The sequence below is a fragment of the Procambarus clarkii genome, chromosome 91 (assembly GCF_040958095.1).
Source record: "Procambarus clarkii isolate CNS0578487 chromosome 91, FALCON_Pclarkii_2.0, whole genome shotgun sequence".
NCBI classification, from domain to species: domain Eukaryota; kingdom Metazoa; phylum Arthropoda; class Malacostraca; order Decapoda; family Cambaridae; genus Procambarus; species Procambarus clarkii.
Genome location: NC_091240.1, coordinates 3,858,296 through 3,875,795, shown reverse-complemented (window position 1 = coordinate 3,875,795; position 17,500 = coordinate 3,858,296). Strand labels below are relative to the sequence as shown.

General features: G+C 52.4%; 3 protein-coding genes across 5 annotated transcripts in view; 1 reads left to right on the top strand and 2 right to left on the bottom strand.

The window, feature by feature from the left end:
- LOC123773935 (carboxypeptidase N subunit 2) overlaps nt 1-17,500 on the bottom strand; it is a 413,516-nt gene that overhangs the window by 98,017 nt on the left and 297,999 nt on the right. The window lies entirely within an intron of this gene.
- Nucleotides 5,115-5,780, top strand: LOC138359516 (acidic proline-rich protein PRP25-like). Its single transcript, XM_069318852.1, has one exon. The coding sequence runs from the start codon at nt 5,115-5,117 to the stop codon at nt 5,778-5,780; it is 666 nt and encodes a 221-aa protein (XP_069174953.1).
- On the bottom strand, nt 11,324-12,726 carry LOC138359514 (antho-RFamide neuropeptides type 2-like). The gene is made up of 2 exons (XM_069318851.1): nt 12,635-12,726; nt 11,324-11,969 (listed from the first exon to the last, which is right to left on the bottom strand). Exons 1-2 carry the CDS (start codon nt 12,724-12,726, stop codon nt 11,324-11,326), a joined length of 738 nt encoding a protein of 245 aa, XP_069174952.1.

Genomic DNA, 17,500 nt, shown 5'->3' with positions numbered 1-17,500 from the left:
GCTGGTGGAGGTACTGGTAGTGGCTGGTGGAGGTACTGGTGGTGGCTGGTGGAGGTACTGGTGGTGGCTGGTGGAGGTACTGGGAGTGGCTGGTGGAGGTACTGGTGGTGGCTGGTGGAGGTACTGGTAGTGGCTGGTGGAGGTACTGGTAGTGGCTGGTGGAGGTACTGGTAGTGGCTGGTGGAGGTACTGGGAGTGGCTGGTTGAGGTACTGGTAGTGGCTGGTTGAGGTACTGGTAGTGGCTGGTGGAGGTACTGGTAGTGGCTGGTGGAGGTACTGGTAGTGGCTGGTGGAGGTACTGGTAGTGGCTGGTGGAGGTACTGGTGGTGGCTGGTGGAGGTACTGGTAGTGGCTGGTGGAGGTACTGGGAGTGGCTGGTGGAGGTACTGGGAGTGGCTGGTGGAGGTACTGGTGGTGGCTGGTGGAGGTACTGGTGGTGGCTGGTGGAGGTACTGGTAGTGGCTGGTGGAGGTACTGGTGGTGGCTGGTGGAGGTACTGGTAGTGGCTGGTGGAGGTACTGGTGGTGGCTGGTGGAGGTACTGGTGGTGGCTGGTGGAGGTACTGGTAGTGGCTGGTGGAGGTACTGGTAGTGGCTGGTGGAGGTACTGGCAGTGGCTGGTGGAGGTACTGGCAGTGGCTGGTGGAGGTACTGGTGGTGGCTGGTGGAGGTACTGGTGGTGGCTGGTGGAGGTACTGGTGGTGGCTGGTGGAGGTACTGGTAGTGGCTGGTGGAGGTACTGGTGGTGGCTGGTGGAGGTACTGGTGGTGGCTGGTGGAGGTACTGGGAGTGGCTGGTGGAGGTACTGGTGGTGGCTGGTGGAGGTACTGGTAGTGGCTGGTGGAGGTACTGGTAGTGGCTGGTGGAGGTACTGGTAGTGGCTGGTGGAGGTACTGGGAGTGGCTGGTTGAGGTACTGGTAGTGGCTGGTTGAGGTACTGGTAGTGGCTGGTGGAGGTACTGGTAGTGGCTGGTGGAGGTACTGGTAGTGGCTGGTGGAGGTACTGGTAGTGGCTGGTGGAGGTACTGGTGGTGGCTGGTGGAGGTACTGGTAGTGGCTGGTGGAGGTACTGGGAGTGGCTGGTGGAGGTACTGGGAGTGGCTGGTGGAGGTACTGGTGGTGGCTGGTGGAGGTACTGGTGGTGGCTGGTGGAGGTACTGGTAGTGGCTGGTGGAGGTACTGGTGGTGGCTGGTGGAGGTACTGGTAGTGGCTGGTGGAGGTACTGGTGGTGGCTGGTGGAGGTACTGGTGGTGGCTGGTGGAGGTACTGGTAGTGGCTGGTGGAGGTACTGGTAGTGGCTGGTGGAGGTACTGGCAGTGGCTGGTGGAGGTACTGGCAGTGGCTGGTGGAGGTACTGGTGGTGGCTGGTGGAGGTACTGGTGGTGGCTGGTGGAGGTACTGGTGGTGGCTGGTGGAGGTACTGGTGGTGGCTGGTGGAGGTACTGGGAGTGGCTGGTGGAGGTACTGGTGGTGGCTGGTGGAGGTACTGGGAGTGGCTGGTGGAGGTACTGGTGGTGGCTGGTGGAGGTACTGGTGGTGGCTGGTGGAGGTACTGGTGGTGGCTGGTGGAGGTACTGGTGGTGGCTGGTGGAGGTACTGGTGGTGGCTGGTGGAGGTACTGGTGGTGGCTAGTGGAGGTACTGGTAGTGGCTGGTGGAGGTACTGGTGGTGGCTGGTGGAGGTACTGGGAGTGGCTGGTGGAGGTACTGGTGGTGGCTGGTGGAGGTACTGGTGGTGGCTGGTGGAGGTACTGGTAGTGGCTGGTGGAGGTACTGGGAGTGGCTGGTGGAGGTACTGGTGGTGGCTGGTGGAGGTACTGGTGGTGGCTGGTGGAGGTACTGGGAGTGGCTGGTGGAGGTACTGGTGGTGGCTGGTGGAGGTACTGGTGGTGGCTGGTGGAGGTACTGGTGGTGGCTGGTGGAGGTACTGGTGGTGGCTGGTGGAGGTACTGGTGGTGGCTGGTGGAGGTACTGGTAGTGGCTGGTGGAGGTACTGGTGGTGGCTGGTGGAGGTACTGGTAGTGGCTGGTGGAGGTACTGGTGGTGGCTGGTGGAGGTACTGGTAGTGGCTGGTGGAGGTACTGGTGGTGGCTGGTGGAGGTACTGGTAGTGGCTGGTGGAGGTACTGGGAGTGGCTGGTGGAGGTACTGGGAGTGGCTGGTGGAGGTACTGGTGGTGGCTGGTGGAGGTACTGGTAGTGGCTGGTGGAGGTACTGGGAGTGGCTGGTGGAGGTACTGGGAGTGGCTGGTGGAGGTACTGGTGGTGGCTGGTGGAGGTACTGGTGGTGGCTGGTGGAGGTACTGGTGGTGGCTGGTGGAGGTACTGGTGGTGGCTGGTGGAGGTACTGGTGGTGGCTGGTGGAGGTACTGGTGGTGGCTGGTGGAGGTACTGGTAGTGGCTGGTGGAGGTACTGGGAGTGGCTGGTGGAGGTACTGGTGGTGGCTGGTGGAGGTACTGGTAGTGGCTGGTGGAGGTTCTGGGAGTGGCTGGTGGAGGTACTGGGAGTGGCTGGTGGAGGTACTGGTGGTGGCTGGTGGAGGTACTGGTAGTGGCTGGTGGAGGTACTGGGAGTGGCTGGTGGAGGTACTGGTGGTGGCTGGTGGAGGTACTGGGAGTGGCTGGTGGAGGTACTGGGAGTGGCTGGTGGAGGTACTGGTGGTGGCTGGTGGAGGTACTGGGAGTGGCTGGTGGAGGTACTGGGAGTGGCTGGTGGAGGTACTGGGAGTGGCTGGTGGAGGTACTGGGAGTGGCTGGTGGAGGTACTGGGAGTGGCTGGTGGAGGTACTGGGAGTGGCTGGTGGAGGTACTGGTGGTGGCTGGTGGAGGTACTGGGAGTGGCTGGTGGAGGTACTGGGAGTGGCTGGTGGAGGTACTGGGAGTGGCTGGTGGAGGTACTGGTGGTGGCTGGTGGAGGTACTGGGAGTGGCTGGTGGAGGTACTGGGAGTGGCTGGTGGAGGTACTGGGAGTGGCTGGTGGAGGTACTGGGAGTGGCTGGTGGAGGTACTGGGAGTGGCTGGTGGAGGTACTGGTGGTGGCTGGTGGAGGTACTGGTGGTGGCTGGTGGAGGTACTGGGAGTGGCTGGTGGAGGTACTGGGAGTGGCTGGTGGAGGTACTGGGAGTGGCTGGTGGAGGTACTGGTGGTGGCTGGTGGAGGTACTGGTGGTGGCTGGTGGAGGTACTGGGAGTGGCTGGTGGAGGTACTGGGAGTGGCTGGTGGAGGTACTGGGAGTGGCTGGTGGAGGTACTGGTGGTGGCTGGTGGAGGTACTGGTGGTGGCTGGTGGAGGTACTGGTAGTGGCTGGTGGAGGTACTGGTGGTGGCTGGTGGAGGTACTGGTGGTGGCTGGTGGAGGTACTGGTAGTGGCTGGTGGAGGTACTGGTAGTGGCTGGTGGAGGTACTGGTGGTGGCTGGTGGAGGTACTGGTGGTGGCTGGTGGAGGTACTGGTGGTGGCTGGTGGAGGTACTGGTGGTGGCCGGTGGAGGTACTGGTAGTGGCCGGTGGAGGTACTGGTAGTGGCTGGTGGAGGTACTGGTAGTGGCTGGTGGAGGTACTGGTGGTGGCTGGTGGAGGTACTGGTGGTGGCTGGTGGAGGTACTGGTGGTGGCTGGTGGAGGTACTGGTGGTGGCTGGTGGAGGTACTGGTGGTGGCTGGTGGAGGTACTGGTAGTGGCTGGTGGAGGTACTGGTGGTGGCTGGTGGAGGTACTGGTGGTGGCTGGTGGAGGTACTGGTGGTGGCTGGTGGAGGTACTGGTGGTGGCTGGTGGAGGTACTGGTGGTGGCTGGTGGAGGTACTGGTAGTGGCTGGTGGAGGTACTGGTGGTGGCTGGTGGAGGTACTGGGAGTGGCTGGTGGAGGTACTGGTGGTGGCTGGTGGAGGTACTGGTGGTGGCTGGTGGAGGTACTGGTGGTGGCTGGTGGAGGTACTGGTAGTGGCTGGTGGAGGTACTGGTAGTGGCTGGTGGAGGTACTGGTGGTGGCTGGTGGAGGTACTGGGAGTGGCTGGTGGAGGTACTGGTGGTGGCTGGTGGAGGTACTGGTGGTGGCTGGTGGAGGTACTGGTAGTGGCTGGTGGAGGTACTGGTGGTGGCTGGTGGAGGTACTGGTAGTGGCTGGTGGAGGTACTGGTGGTGGCTGGTGGAGGTACTGGTGGTGGCTGGTGGAGGTACTGGTGGTGGCTGGTGGAGGTACTGGTAGTGGCTGGTGGAGGTACTGGTAGTGGCTGGTGGAGGTACTGGTAGTGGCTGGTGGAGGTACTGCTAGTGACTTCTGGAGGTACTATCCCACATGAGACTAGCAAAAAAAAGTTGCAGTACAAAATACTAGAGAAAATACTACAGAGTCTATGGGAGTACCTAACCGAAGAACAACAGAGCCGTCACAATGAGAGTCACCAAAGTAGTCAAAGTCTTACCATAAAGGTTCAGCATCAGCACCAAACCTGTTCCTCGTCTACCTCTTCAATCTCCCACAGTGGATAGATTTCTTGTTAATATGATGAAACGAATATTACTTTAAGAATAAAAACAAAAGGGATGGAAGACGAGAGATGGAACACTGACCCAATGCTTGAACTGTTTAACTAGTGGCTACTTGAGTTAAACTCTAGCCAATGCAAAGTAATAATAGGTGTTATCATCCAGGTGTGACATAGATAATAACTCAAATAATTCTCCCCCCCTCTCTCTCTCTCTCTCTCTCTCTCTCTCTCTCTCTCTCTCTCTCTCTCTCTCTCTCTCTCTCTCTCTCTCTCTCTCTCTCTCTGTATCCAGCCAAAGTTGGCCTCAAAATTGATTGGTAGGGTATTGGACACAACCAAGAGCTGCATTAAATGAACAAATCCACAAGGGCCGTGACGAGGATTCGAACCTACGTCCGAGATCATCCCACACGCTGCCTTAATCGAATGAGCTACGACATGGTCAAAAGAGTTGAAACCGAAGTTCTACTGTACTTTTCCGTGTGTAAGAAGCTGTATTGTTGCCAATTGGCCTTTTGCAATTCACTGTATTGTTATGTAGTAATATGACATATGATGGTCCCATGTTGGAGACTGTGTACTGTGGTTCCATGTTGGAGACTATGAACTATTGGCCCATGTTGGAGAGCGTATGCCACAGGAGACCCCAGGAGACCCCAGGAGACCCCAGATGACCCCAGATGACCCCAGGAGACCACAGGAGACCACAGGAGACCCCAGGAGACCACAGGAGACCACAGAAGACCCCAAGAGACCCCAGGAGACCTTAGGAGACCCCAGAAGACCCCAGGAGACCCCAGAAGACCACAGGAGACCCCAGAAGACCACAGGAGACCCCAGAAGACCCCAGGAGACCCCAGATGACCACAAGAGACCACAGGAGACCCCAGAAGACCCCAGGAGACCCCAGGAGACCCCAGATGACCACAGGAGACCACAGGAGACCCCAGAAGACCCCAGGAGACCCCAGAAGACCCCAGGAGACCCCAGAAGACCACAGGACACCCCAGGAGACCCCAGAGACCACAGGAGACCACAGGAGACCACAGGACACCACAGGAGACCCCAGGAGACCCCAGGAGACCCCAGAAGACCCCAGGAGACCCCAGAAAACCACAGGATACCCCCAGAAGACCCCAGGAGACCCCAGAAAACCACAGGATACCCCAGAAGACCACAAGGGACCCCAAAAGACCACAGAAGACCCCAGGAGACCCCAGAAGACCCCAGGAGACCCCAAGAGACGTTAGAAGTCTCCTGGGGTCTTCTGGGGTCTCCTGGTCTCACCACTGGTTAGCTGATGCAACTTGCAAGCAAGAAAATACAAATTGTAACTTTGGACAATCTAAATACAACAAAAAATACAACAAAATGTATTTGTATATTTACAAACAAACACACAAATGACAAACGAATCTTAAGAGAACTAAGAATGTCACCGTGAATAATAATTTGTATATATTCCGTTCTCTCACATTTACACTTACGTAATAAATGCAACTGTTTTGCCTAATCAGAAGCGTACACAACCAAATGGCCCACCTAACCTACCGAGAGCGAAGCATAGAAAACGCGAATATTACCAGAAACTTGTCTATAAACTGACCAGACACCACACACTAGAAGGTGAAGGGACGGCGACGTTTCGGTCCGTCCTGGACCATTCTCAAGTCGATGTTCTTGTCTATAAACTTGTCGAACCGTTGGTGAAGGGACGGCGACGTTTCGGTCCGTCCTGGACCATTTTCAAGTCGATGTTCTTGTCTATAAACTTGTCGAACCGTTGGTGAAGGGACGACGACGTTTCGGTCCGTCCTGGACCATTCTCAAGTCGAAGTTCTTGTCTATAAACTTGTTGCAACATTCACCTGAAAACAATATTATTAAACGTGAAACTATTAAAATCTTCTAGGCTTTTCTAGAAGGCTTACTGGAGAATCAGCCATGTAACTATTCCATGGAATCTAACCTCTTGCAACCACTTTTCAAAGTCTAACCACTTGGGCTGGACGCTGGTCTAGCTTCATGCAGGTCGGCGTTCAATCCCCGACCGTCCAAGTGGTTGGGTACCATTCCTTTCCCTCGTCCCATCCCAAATCCTTATCCTGATCCCTTCCCAGTGCTATATAGTCGTGATGGCTTGGCTCTTTATCCCTGATAGTTCCCTTCCCTTTTCAAAGGCAGCGTGAATAGATCAACTTCTTTCAATCCTGAGATGAAGAATGCATTCCCTTGTGCAACAGGCTGTACTTACCTAGTTGTGCTTGCGGGGGTTGAGCTCTGGCTCTTTTGTCCCGCCTCTCAACTGTCAATCAACTGGTGTACAGGTTCCTGAGCCTACTGGGCTCTATCATATCTACACTTGAAACTGTGTATGGAGTCAGCCTCCACCACATCACTGCCTAATGCATTCCATCTGTCTACAACTCTGACACTGAACAAATTCTTTCTGTCTGTATGGCTCATTTGGGCACTCCTGTATTGCGCAAGGCTGGCCAAAACTGTATTTGTAAACTGTAAAACTGTATTTACTGTAAAACCAAATACATTATACATTTGAAAGTGTATTTGTCTGATGTACTAACATGCAGAAGAAAGCTGAGAGAGTTTTTGTGGTTCAAATCTGTATTCCCGACCACTTACTTCACGTATGGCCTGGGGTCTCTTGGGGTCTTCTGGGGTCTCCTGGGGTTTCCTGGGATCTTCTGGGGTCTTTTGGGGTCTCCTGGGGTCTTTTGGGGTCTCTTGGGGTCTCCTGGGGTCTTCTGGGGTATTCTGGGGTCTCCTGGGGTTTCCTGGGGTCTTCTGGGGTCTTCTGGGGTATCTTGGGGTCTTCTGGAGTCTTCTGGGGTCTCCTGGGGTTTCCTGGAGTCTTCTGGGGTCTCCTGGGGTTTCCTGGGGTGTTCTGGGGTTTCCTGGGGTCTTCTGGGGTGTTTTGGGGTCTCCTGGGGTCTTCTGGGGTCTCCTGGGGTCTCCTGTGGGTCTCCTGGGGTCTCTTGGGGTCTCCTGGGGTCGAATCATTTCGTTGGTTTGTCCATTACCAAAAGCTTCTTTGCTCGACTCACTCACTCACACACACACACACACACACACACACACACACACACACACACACACACACACACACACACACACACACACACACACACTACACTCACCCCTCCCCCCTCCTCACCACCAACTACCCTCAACAAAGAGCAGTTCATTAGCCTCCCTGACCACCACCTTCACCCCCCACACCTGCTCTAAGACCTCACTACAAGACCTTCACCGCCACACCTGCTCTACGACCTCACTACAAGTTTCCTACACCACATAATGCTGGTTCGAGGCTCCCCCCAGCGTCAAGTGAGAGACGTACAGCCAACACAGCTATGTATTTGCAACCCGTTCTCGCAAATTCGTAAAGTCAATATTGACTTATTAACTACGTGCATAGGTGATATACTAAACATAATAGATACCCTTAAAAAGATTCATAGAAAACACCGACCTTACCTAACCTTGTTAGTATCTTAAGATAAGCATCTTATTGCTTCGTAATTACAATTATTACTTAACCTATACCTATTATAGGTTAGGTAATAATTGTAATTACGAAGCAATAAGATGCTTATCTTAACATACTAACAAGGTTAGGTAAGGTCGGTGTTTTCTATGAATCTTTTTAAGGGTATCTATTATGTTAAGTATGTCACCTATGCACATATTTAATAAGTCAATATTGACTTATTAAATTTGCGAGAACGGGTTGGTATTTTATCCACGTTGCAGCGGCCATGATGGTAATCCACTCCCACAGTGGCTTCTCTCCCACACGTAAGGAGCCGAGAGACGATTTCCGTAATTTCCCCTGTCGTTATACACAGGTCTCTCAGGACCCGCTCAGGCGACCACCTCTGGCTCTTCTCTTCCAGTATTCGGAAACCTTATGTCTCTTCCACTGCCGCTTATTACTGTTGTCATGACACGCCTTCTAGAACCTTCTAGGGGCTGCCCACGCCTTCTAGAACCTTCTAGGGGCGTGCCCACGCCTTCTAGAACCTTCTAAGGGCCTGCCCACGCCTTCTAGAACCTTCTAAGGGCGTGCCCACGCCTTCTAGAACCTTCTAAGGGCCTGCCCACGCCTTCTAGAACCTTCTAAGGGCGTGCCCACGCCTCCAGAACCTTCTAAGGGCGTCCCCACGCCTCCAGAACCTTCTATGGGCCTGCCCACGCCTTCTAGAATCTTCTAAGGGCCTGTCCACGCCTTCCAGAACCTTCTAGGGGCCTGCCCACGCCTTCCAGAACCTTCTAGGGGGGCCTGCCCACGCCTTCTAGAACCTTCTAGGGGCCTGCCCACGCCTTCCAGAACCTTCTAGGGCCTGCCCACGCCTTCCAGAGGCCTGCCCACGCCTTCCAGAGGCCTGCCCACGCCTTCCCGAACCTTCTAGGGGGCCTGCAAACGCCTTCCAGAACCTTCTAGGGGCCTGCCCACGCCTTCCAGAACCTTCTAGGGGCCTGCCCACGCCTTCCAGAACCTTCTAGGGGCCTGCCCACGCCTTCTAGAACCTTCTAGGGGCTGCCCACGCCTTCCAAAACCTTCTAGGGCCTACCCACGCCTTCCAGAACCTTCTAGGGGGCTGCTCACGCCTTCCAGAACCTTCTAGGGCCTACCCACGCCTTCCAAAACCTTCTAGGGCCTACCCACGCCTTCCAGAACCTTCTAGGGGGCTGCTCACGCCTTCCAAAACCTTCTAGGGCCTACCCACGCCTTCCAGAACCTTCTAGGGGCTGCCCACGCCTTCCAAAACCTTCTAGGGCCTACCCACGCCTTCCAGAACCTTCTAGGGGGCTGCTCACGCCTTCCAGAACCTTCTAGGGCCTACCCACGCCTTCCAAAACCTTCTAGGGCCTACCCACGCCTTCCAGAACCTTCTAGGGGGCTGCTCACGCCTTCCAGAACCTTCTAGGGGGCTGCCCACGCCTTCCAGAACCTTCTAGGGGCTGCCCACGCCTTCTGGAACCTTCTAGGAGTTGCCCACGCCTTCTAGAACCTTCTAGGGCCTGCCCACGCCTTCCAGAACCTTCTAGGGGCCTGCCCACGCCTCCAGAACCTTCTAGGGGCCTGCCCACGCCTTCCAAAACCTTCTAGGGGGCTGCTCACGCCTTCCAGAACCTTCTAGGGGCTTGCCCACGCCTTCCAGAACCTTCTAGGAGCCTGCCCACGCCTTCAGACCCTTCTAGGGGGCTGCCCACGCCTTTTAGAACCTTCTAGGGCCTGCCCACGCCTTCCAGAACCTTCTAGGGGGCCTGCCCACGCCTTCCAGAACCTTCTAGGGGCCTGCCCACGCCTTCCAGAACCTTCTAGGGGCCTACCCACGCCTTCCAGAACCTTCTAGGGCCTACCCACGCCTTCCAAAACCTTCTAGGGCCTACCCACGCCTTCCAGAACCTTCTAGGGGGCTGCTCACGCCTTCCAGAACCTTCTAGGGGGCTGCCCACGCCTTCTAGAACCTTCTAGGGGCTGCCCACGCCTTCTGGAACCTTCTAGGAGTTGCCCACGCCTTCTAGAACCTTCTAGGGCCTGCCCACGCCTTCCAGAACCTTCTAGGGGCCTGCCCACGCCTCCAGAACCTTCTAGGGGCCTGCCCACGCCTTCCAAAACCTTCTAGGGGGCTGCTCACGCCTTCCAGAACCTTCTAGGGGCTTGCCCACGCCTTCCAGAACCTTCTAGGAGCCTGCCCACGCCTTCAGACCCTTCTAGGGGGCTGCCCACGCCTTTTAGAACCTTCTAGGGCCTGCCCACGCCTTCCAGAACCTTCTAGGGGGCCTGCCCACGCCTTCCAGAACCTTCTAGGGGCCTGCCCACGCCTTCCAGAACCTTCTAGGGGCCTACCCACGCCTTCCAGAACCTTCTAGGGGCCTGCCCACGCCTTCCAGAACCTTCTAGGGGCCTGCCCACGCGTTCCAGAACCTTCTAGGGGCGTGCCCACGCCTTCCAGAACCTTCTAGGGGCCTGCCCACGCCTTCCAGAACCTTCTAGGGGCCTACCCACGCCTTCCAGAACCTTCTAGGGGCCTACCCACGCCTTCCAGAACCTTCTAGGGGCCTGCTCACGCCTTCCAGAACCTTCTAGGGGCCTGCCCACGCCTTCCAGAACCGAGAGACGGAAGACAGCGACCAGCAGAAGGCAGCAGAGAGGTACAAGGGGCAAAAGGTGTGTCCTCACAGCTTTAGTAATGCCGGAATATGACCCTAAATTCGCGGCGGTTTTTCGTTAAAGTTGTCTGAGAGCGTCGCCATGCCCCCCAGAACACCATACAAGGCGTTGTTCTTTTGTTATGGGACTGTTGTGCTGGGCATGTACACCCCCGAAGCTCTCCAAAGTGTTCAGTGAACACTGTGTCCAGGAGGCCACACTGTTCACAACACTAATGTGTTTCGATTTAGCGGTGTTCAGTGAACACTGTGTCCAGGAGGCCATACTGTTCACAACACTAATGTGTTTCGATTTAGCGGTGTTCAGTGAACACTGTGTCCAGGAGGCCACACTGTTCACAACACTAATGTGTTTCAATTTAGCGGTGTTCAGTGAACACTGTGTCCAGGAGGCCACACTGTTCACAACACTAATGTGTTTCGATTTAGCGGTAATTCGGACTTGATTTCCTGCTACATTAAGGGCCAACCGGCGATGATGGCTGCTGGCCCTGTTAGCATACACGTGCACGCATTTTGAAAATTAAAAAAAAAATATAGCAGTCATGGTTTGTCGTCGATAAAAATATCGCAATTATTCGCCGGCTTTTATCGAGGGATGAGTTTTTTGTTGATGTTCTGAGCGGTAATTGTGTTGTGTTAAAGGTGGTTGGCCGCCATGTTGCCTGAGTATAATGACCCTTGTAGTATGTTGCCTGAGTATAATGACCCTTGCAGTATGTTGCCTGAGTATAACAACCCTTGCAGTATGTTGCCTGAGTATAACGACCCTTGCAGTATGTTTGCCTGAGGATAACGACCCTTGCGGTATGTTGCCTGAGGATAACGACCCTTGCGATATGTTGCCTGAGTATAATGACCCTTGTAGTATGCTGCCTGAGTATAATGACCCTTGTAGTATGCTGCCTGAGAATAACGACCCTTGCAGTATGTTGCCTGAGTATAACGACCCTTGCAGTATGTTGCCTGAGTATAATGACCCTTGTAGTATGTTGCCTGAGTATAACGACCCTTGCAGTATGTTGCCTGAGTATAATGACCCTTGTAGTATGTTGCCTGAGTATAACGACCCTTGCAGTATGTTGCCTGAGTATAATGACCCTTGCAGTATGTTGCCTGAGTATAATGACCCTTGCAGTATGTTGCCTGAGTATAACGACCCTTGCAGTATGTTGCCTGAGTATAACGACCCTTGCAGTATGTTGCCTGAGTATAACGACCCTTAGTGAATGCTTTGGATGAGCGCTGAGGCACTGACGCTAGTTTCAATGGTCTATTATGGACGCTTCACAATAGATCATTCTAATTACGATCGTTTAAAATTTTTCACCTGAAAACATGAGTGAAAATTCCAAGCTCTTATTGGACACATTTTCCATTGTTGTTGTTATAGATTCAGCTACTCTGAGCAAGTTGCATGTAGCACGGGCTATGGTGAGCCCGTAGTGGACTTACCTGGCACAGGAGCGGGGCTGTGAATGCACTTTTTCCGATGATTTCTGAACTATATACGCCTCAGGAGGACTGATTTCCCCCCCCCCCTCCTCCTCACCTCAAGTGAGGTGTCTCCCCTCAAGTGAGGTATCTCCCCTCACCTCAATCAGCTCATTAGTGCTTCAATTTAACGAGCACTCTGAACTTTGCTGGGTGGTTGAACTTTGTCTAACTACAAGGCTATATAATTCATTACTCAACAGCTTAACAAGTGAATATAATTGATCCATACAAGATTAATGGCCGTGTGAATATATTTCCCACACGGTGGATCTCCTCACACTCCCCCAGGATATCTGTGTACTCCTAGGTGAACAGTGACATTAGGTGAAAGTGCCCAACCATTTCTGTACCCGCCCGGGAATCGAACCCCGGGCATACCTGCTTTGCCAGTCGAGAGCGAAGCCAACATAATATAATAGTTACACAAATCCCATCAGAGAATATCTCTCTCACTCTGTCGAAGCTGTTTGGCTTCTAATGGAACCAATATGGCATCGACTTTTCGTATGAAGGTTCTGGGAGACCTGGCCAGACTTGGCCATCATTTTGGGGCCCTCCCAGATGGTCTCTGGCCAGATTACTAATGTCAGGGCCATCAGCTGGTTGCTGGTCAAAACCTCGAGCCTCACAGCCCAATTCGCTTGGCCCCCAACGATGTCAAATTTGCGGCACAATGGTTCCTATTTGTCCAATATCATCACAGCGCTTCAGGCCAATATTAGCCTTCAAGCAGACATGTTCGTATACCACTCATGCGGGTGTCACTCGCTGGGTCATCCACTCGCGGTGTCATCCATTCGCTATATCCGAGTCAAAACTGCTGACTCCCTTGTGCTAAGTACAGATAACTTTCCGGCTAAAACAAACACACACACACACACACACACACACACACACACACACACACACACACACGCCACTCTACACTCCAATTACACCCTAAACCATTTCTAATCATCATATCGACACCTTTCCCTTCATAAACTGATGGATCTAGAATATATTTTACGATGGTGTAAAACAACTTAAGTCTTGTAACGCGTCTATGACAGACAGTCTTGCAGAGCAGCAGGGGGGGGAAACCTAAGATAAAAAAAGGTTCCCCAACCAACGAGCCTTTGGAACCTTTGGAAGCTCCCCAATAAAGGCCACTGTAGGCAAACTGTCTTCAACAACAAAGGCCATCAGTAATTACATGCCGCCATCAACCCCCTCCCCCCCCCCCAACCCTGTTAATTAAACACCTGTTACACACCTGAACACCCAACCTGGACCTAAATATCCACAATATATTAATATATATATATAATAGCATCACTTTATTGAGAACAATTCGTGTTTTGAATGATCAGCATGTTGAAATGCGGCCTCGGGGCCGGCCGCCGGATGGAATGGATAGAGCTTGAGGACGGGTTGACTGTTGTTGTTGTTGTTGTTAAAGATTCGCTACTTGGAACAAGCAGTTCCAAGCAGCACGGGCTATGGTGAGCCCGACGGGTTGACTGAGGACGGGTTACCTGAGGAGAAAGGAAGCAACGAGCAAGGCTCTCCAACAAACAATGCTCTCCTTCACCCGTTATTAACGGATGGGGAGGACACGTCACGGGAGATGATTAACGAGCCAGCAGATGAGGTTCAACAAAGGTATTGGGATTATCAGCCAATCACGTGTCACTGGAGATTAGGTGAATCCTTTTTTGCTTCTCCTGTGTCTGGAATGAGTGGTGAAGGGGGCAGTGTTTCCCCTCCGTGGATTCGTTGAGGATTTTCCGTGAATTTTCCGTGGATTTTCCGTGGATTTTACGTATGATGGTTGTGATGAGGTGACTATAGTGTCAGGGAATAGCCACGAAGTGATTATGGACAATGTATATATCTGTCTGTACAAGATCATTGTATGTTTGTCTCTCTGCTCGAGTTGGCGGTCTGATGCCTGGGGCTAGCCACACCAAACTTTGCAGGATGACTGTTCCTTGTCCGGGGATGGTCATAGGCGGGTCGGGGGTCAAGAACGCATGGATGACACTCAAGGCTTGGTGGATGACCCACGCGGACTGACGCCTTGAATGCAATTATGGATGAGGGAAATAAAGCAAGGATAGGTGGATGACACTAGGATTTAGTGTGACATACGAGGAATGGGGTGGATAGGACACCACGACACATGGATCGCACACGTGGATGATACTGGATGATACACAATGACGCTCTGTCATAGAGAAGCCGCAAGAAAAAAGCACTGGGAAGAGAGAACTTTTCCATTTCTTTAAAAACCTTTACCTACGTCTTAAATTCACCTCCTCGGCCCACAATCTAGTGAGCATAATTTGCATAAAACCCCAAAATTCCCGGCAAGGAGCCAATGGGAACGCCGGAGCCCCAACGGCCACCCATATAGCAGTGAAAATATTGAGTTTACCTCCAAAACCGTCTCAGAACGGCCGGGTTACCCCTGAGCGGTATCCAGTCTTCCCGCTATGCTCCGTTTTCTCTGATTCACTGACCATTTTCTTCTATTCGCATATTTTTGTCTTGTAAGCGTTGCCCATTTTCTTTCGTTTGCCATTGGAGCGACTAATGACAAGAGGCGCCATAACTCACCTGTAAGGAGAGAAGAAATTGTTTGTTAGTTAAACCGCCTGAGCCTTGTTTAGCTAGTACTGCCTAGGACACGGGAGGTGAACCTATGGCACACGTGCTAAGGGTGGCACGCTAACAAATATTTCTGGCATCCAGTGGCCCCGTCACGAATTCTATAACCTACACCCCATAATAAACAATTATCAATCCTTATTATTGTTACTATAATGCTTTTAATTTTACTTCCTAGCAATTACCAATTATGCTTTTAAGCATTTTGTTCTTTTTTCCATAAAAAAAAGGTAAAAATAAAAATATAATAATATAAAAATAATTATTTAATATATTAAGATATGTTTCCTTTTATTATTATTGTAAGAAAATAAATAGGAAAATTATTGTCAATTTGAGCAAATTTTTTCAAAAAGTTTCGCCGCCTCTGGCCAAGAGTAGAGACATTATATACAGCTTAGACTCAATATATAAACATATCAATATATCCTAGGATAACAGCACTTACTATAGTCAACACATCCTGGGATAATAGGATATCACAGAGACCCCTATAGTCAAGATATCCTGAGATAACAGCACATTATAGCAGCCGGATGTTCACTACCCACGGTTGGAGCCCCATCCGGCAGCTCTTCCGGCTCTTACAGCTCCAATTACGAAACCTATGCATCATGGGAGACATTATGTCCATGAGCCAGACACAGGTATAGGTTGATTATGATGTAAATATCAAATAAGTACATGATAATCTACCTAAACCTGTCTGTCCTTAATAACAAGTATCATGAAGCCATTACGGGGTGACCAGTTACGAAACATTTACATCATTAGTTTGCCATTAATAAACAAAATAATAAATTAAAATTCATATGTCCCTCCCCTGGCTGAGTATGTCTATAGAAACTCTATAATTCGAATTCGTGAGATTCTCACGAATTTTGTTATTCTTACTAATGTCACCGCTTCTCTATTGCCTCCCTCGCTCCTCCTATGCATTTCTCCTCTTCCTTCACACCTCCTCTTCCCTCACACCTCCTCTTCCCTCACACCTCCTCTTCCCTCACACCTCCTCTCTCCTCACACCTCCTCTTCCCTCACACCTCCTCTTCCCTCACACCTCCTCTTCCCTCACACCTCCTCTTCCCTCACACTTCCTCTCTCCTCATTTTCGGACCGAAGGACAACACCAGAGTGAAATCCGCGCAATATCCTCCCTCTCTTGTTGACACCCAGCTCCTACCAACTCTCTCTCTCTCTCTCTCTCTCTCCACCGCCAGTACTCTGGTGTACAGGGAGGGGCACTCCGGCTCTATATAAACCCATTATTATTGGCCAACTAGCGCTAATGGCCCCGTTGTTGCCCGCCTGAAGAATTGTTTGGTATTTTTAGTCCTTCTCAGCGTTATGTGGTGTACGAACGGGGGTCATTCACCACCTGTTTAAGGTGCAGGTGTGGGGACACTCCCACCTACACCACCACAGGTGTGGGGCACTCCCACCTACACCACCACAGGTGTGGGACACACCCACCTACACGACCACCACAGGTGTGGGGACACCCACCTGCACACCGTGGGAGATATAGTTGCTTCATTATACACTGGGGTCTCACTGTATATTCACACACTGAAATCTCTCCCCAGTCTTTGCCTTAACTCCCTATCCACCTCCCCCTCTTACACCCAGGGGAGCCGGAGATCAAAGACGGTGGGGGAGAGGGAGGGAGGGGGGATGTTTGTGGCGGGGGAAGGAGGGAGGGGTGTTGTTATGATCTCAGCCTACAGGAGAAACGAGTCTCCCTCCTTGAGAGTTATTCGTCAAGCCTGACCTGATTAGAAGGTCTAGCAAATATTGAGGTGATAACGCATATGTAAAATAGTTGCTTGGATATGTATAACAGTTTGAGATTATGGGCAATGAAGGAGAAAACAGATAAATGACTGGCTAGGAGATGTGGACATTTTGCTGGAGGCGTGAGGCTCGCTTCCGGAGGACCTTGACCTCACTTGAGTGCCAGACATCGCAGGGGGAAGCCGCGCTCCGTTGAGCTCCCGTCAGAAGGGAACCCCTAGTGATATATCTCGAAGAGAAGAGAAGTGTGCGGACGTACCAGCTGTGGAATCGAGCTGGGAACGTTGTGGTCTCAAGTCCTGGTCGACGAGCAGATATTAAATCGCCCAGAAGCATTATTGTGGGCTGTGTGGAGCGCCCTGACCAGACGCCGTCAGAGGGAAAGCGCCCTCGACCAATTAATCTGTGGTAAGCACGATAAACGCCAGTTCATAGTGATTGCTTGTAGTTGGTCGTGTGCCCAGCGACAGTAGCGATGTTTATTTATAAGTTAGACATATTTTAATAAGGCAGAAAGCCTGAAATAAGAGAGTGGAGAGGGAGGAACACGGAGCGACGTCCGTCCCCTCTGAGCGCTGGCGGACGACTGAGGGAGCCTGGCTCCGGATGTAGGAAGACCCTCCCAGCGAGTGAGGACCGCCGCCAGGCGAGGTGGAGTATGGACCCGCCCAAAACGGGGGAGTCCACTCTCACTGTATGTAGAGGACAGATAGAGGTTTGAGGCAAGCATATTGTGTGGTTATTTTTGTTTATGTGTTAAAGGGGAACATTTTATTGGAACGTCGATGGGTTGCAGGTTTGTCTTTTGGGGAAGAAGTTGCTGAGAACTTCGAAGCCAGCAGATGATGTAGCTGATGAGACTCCAAGGTAGTG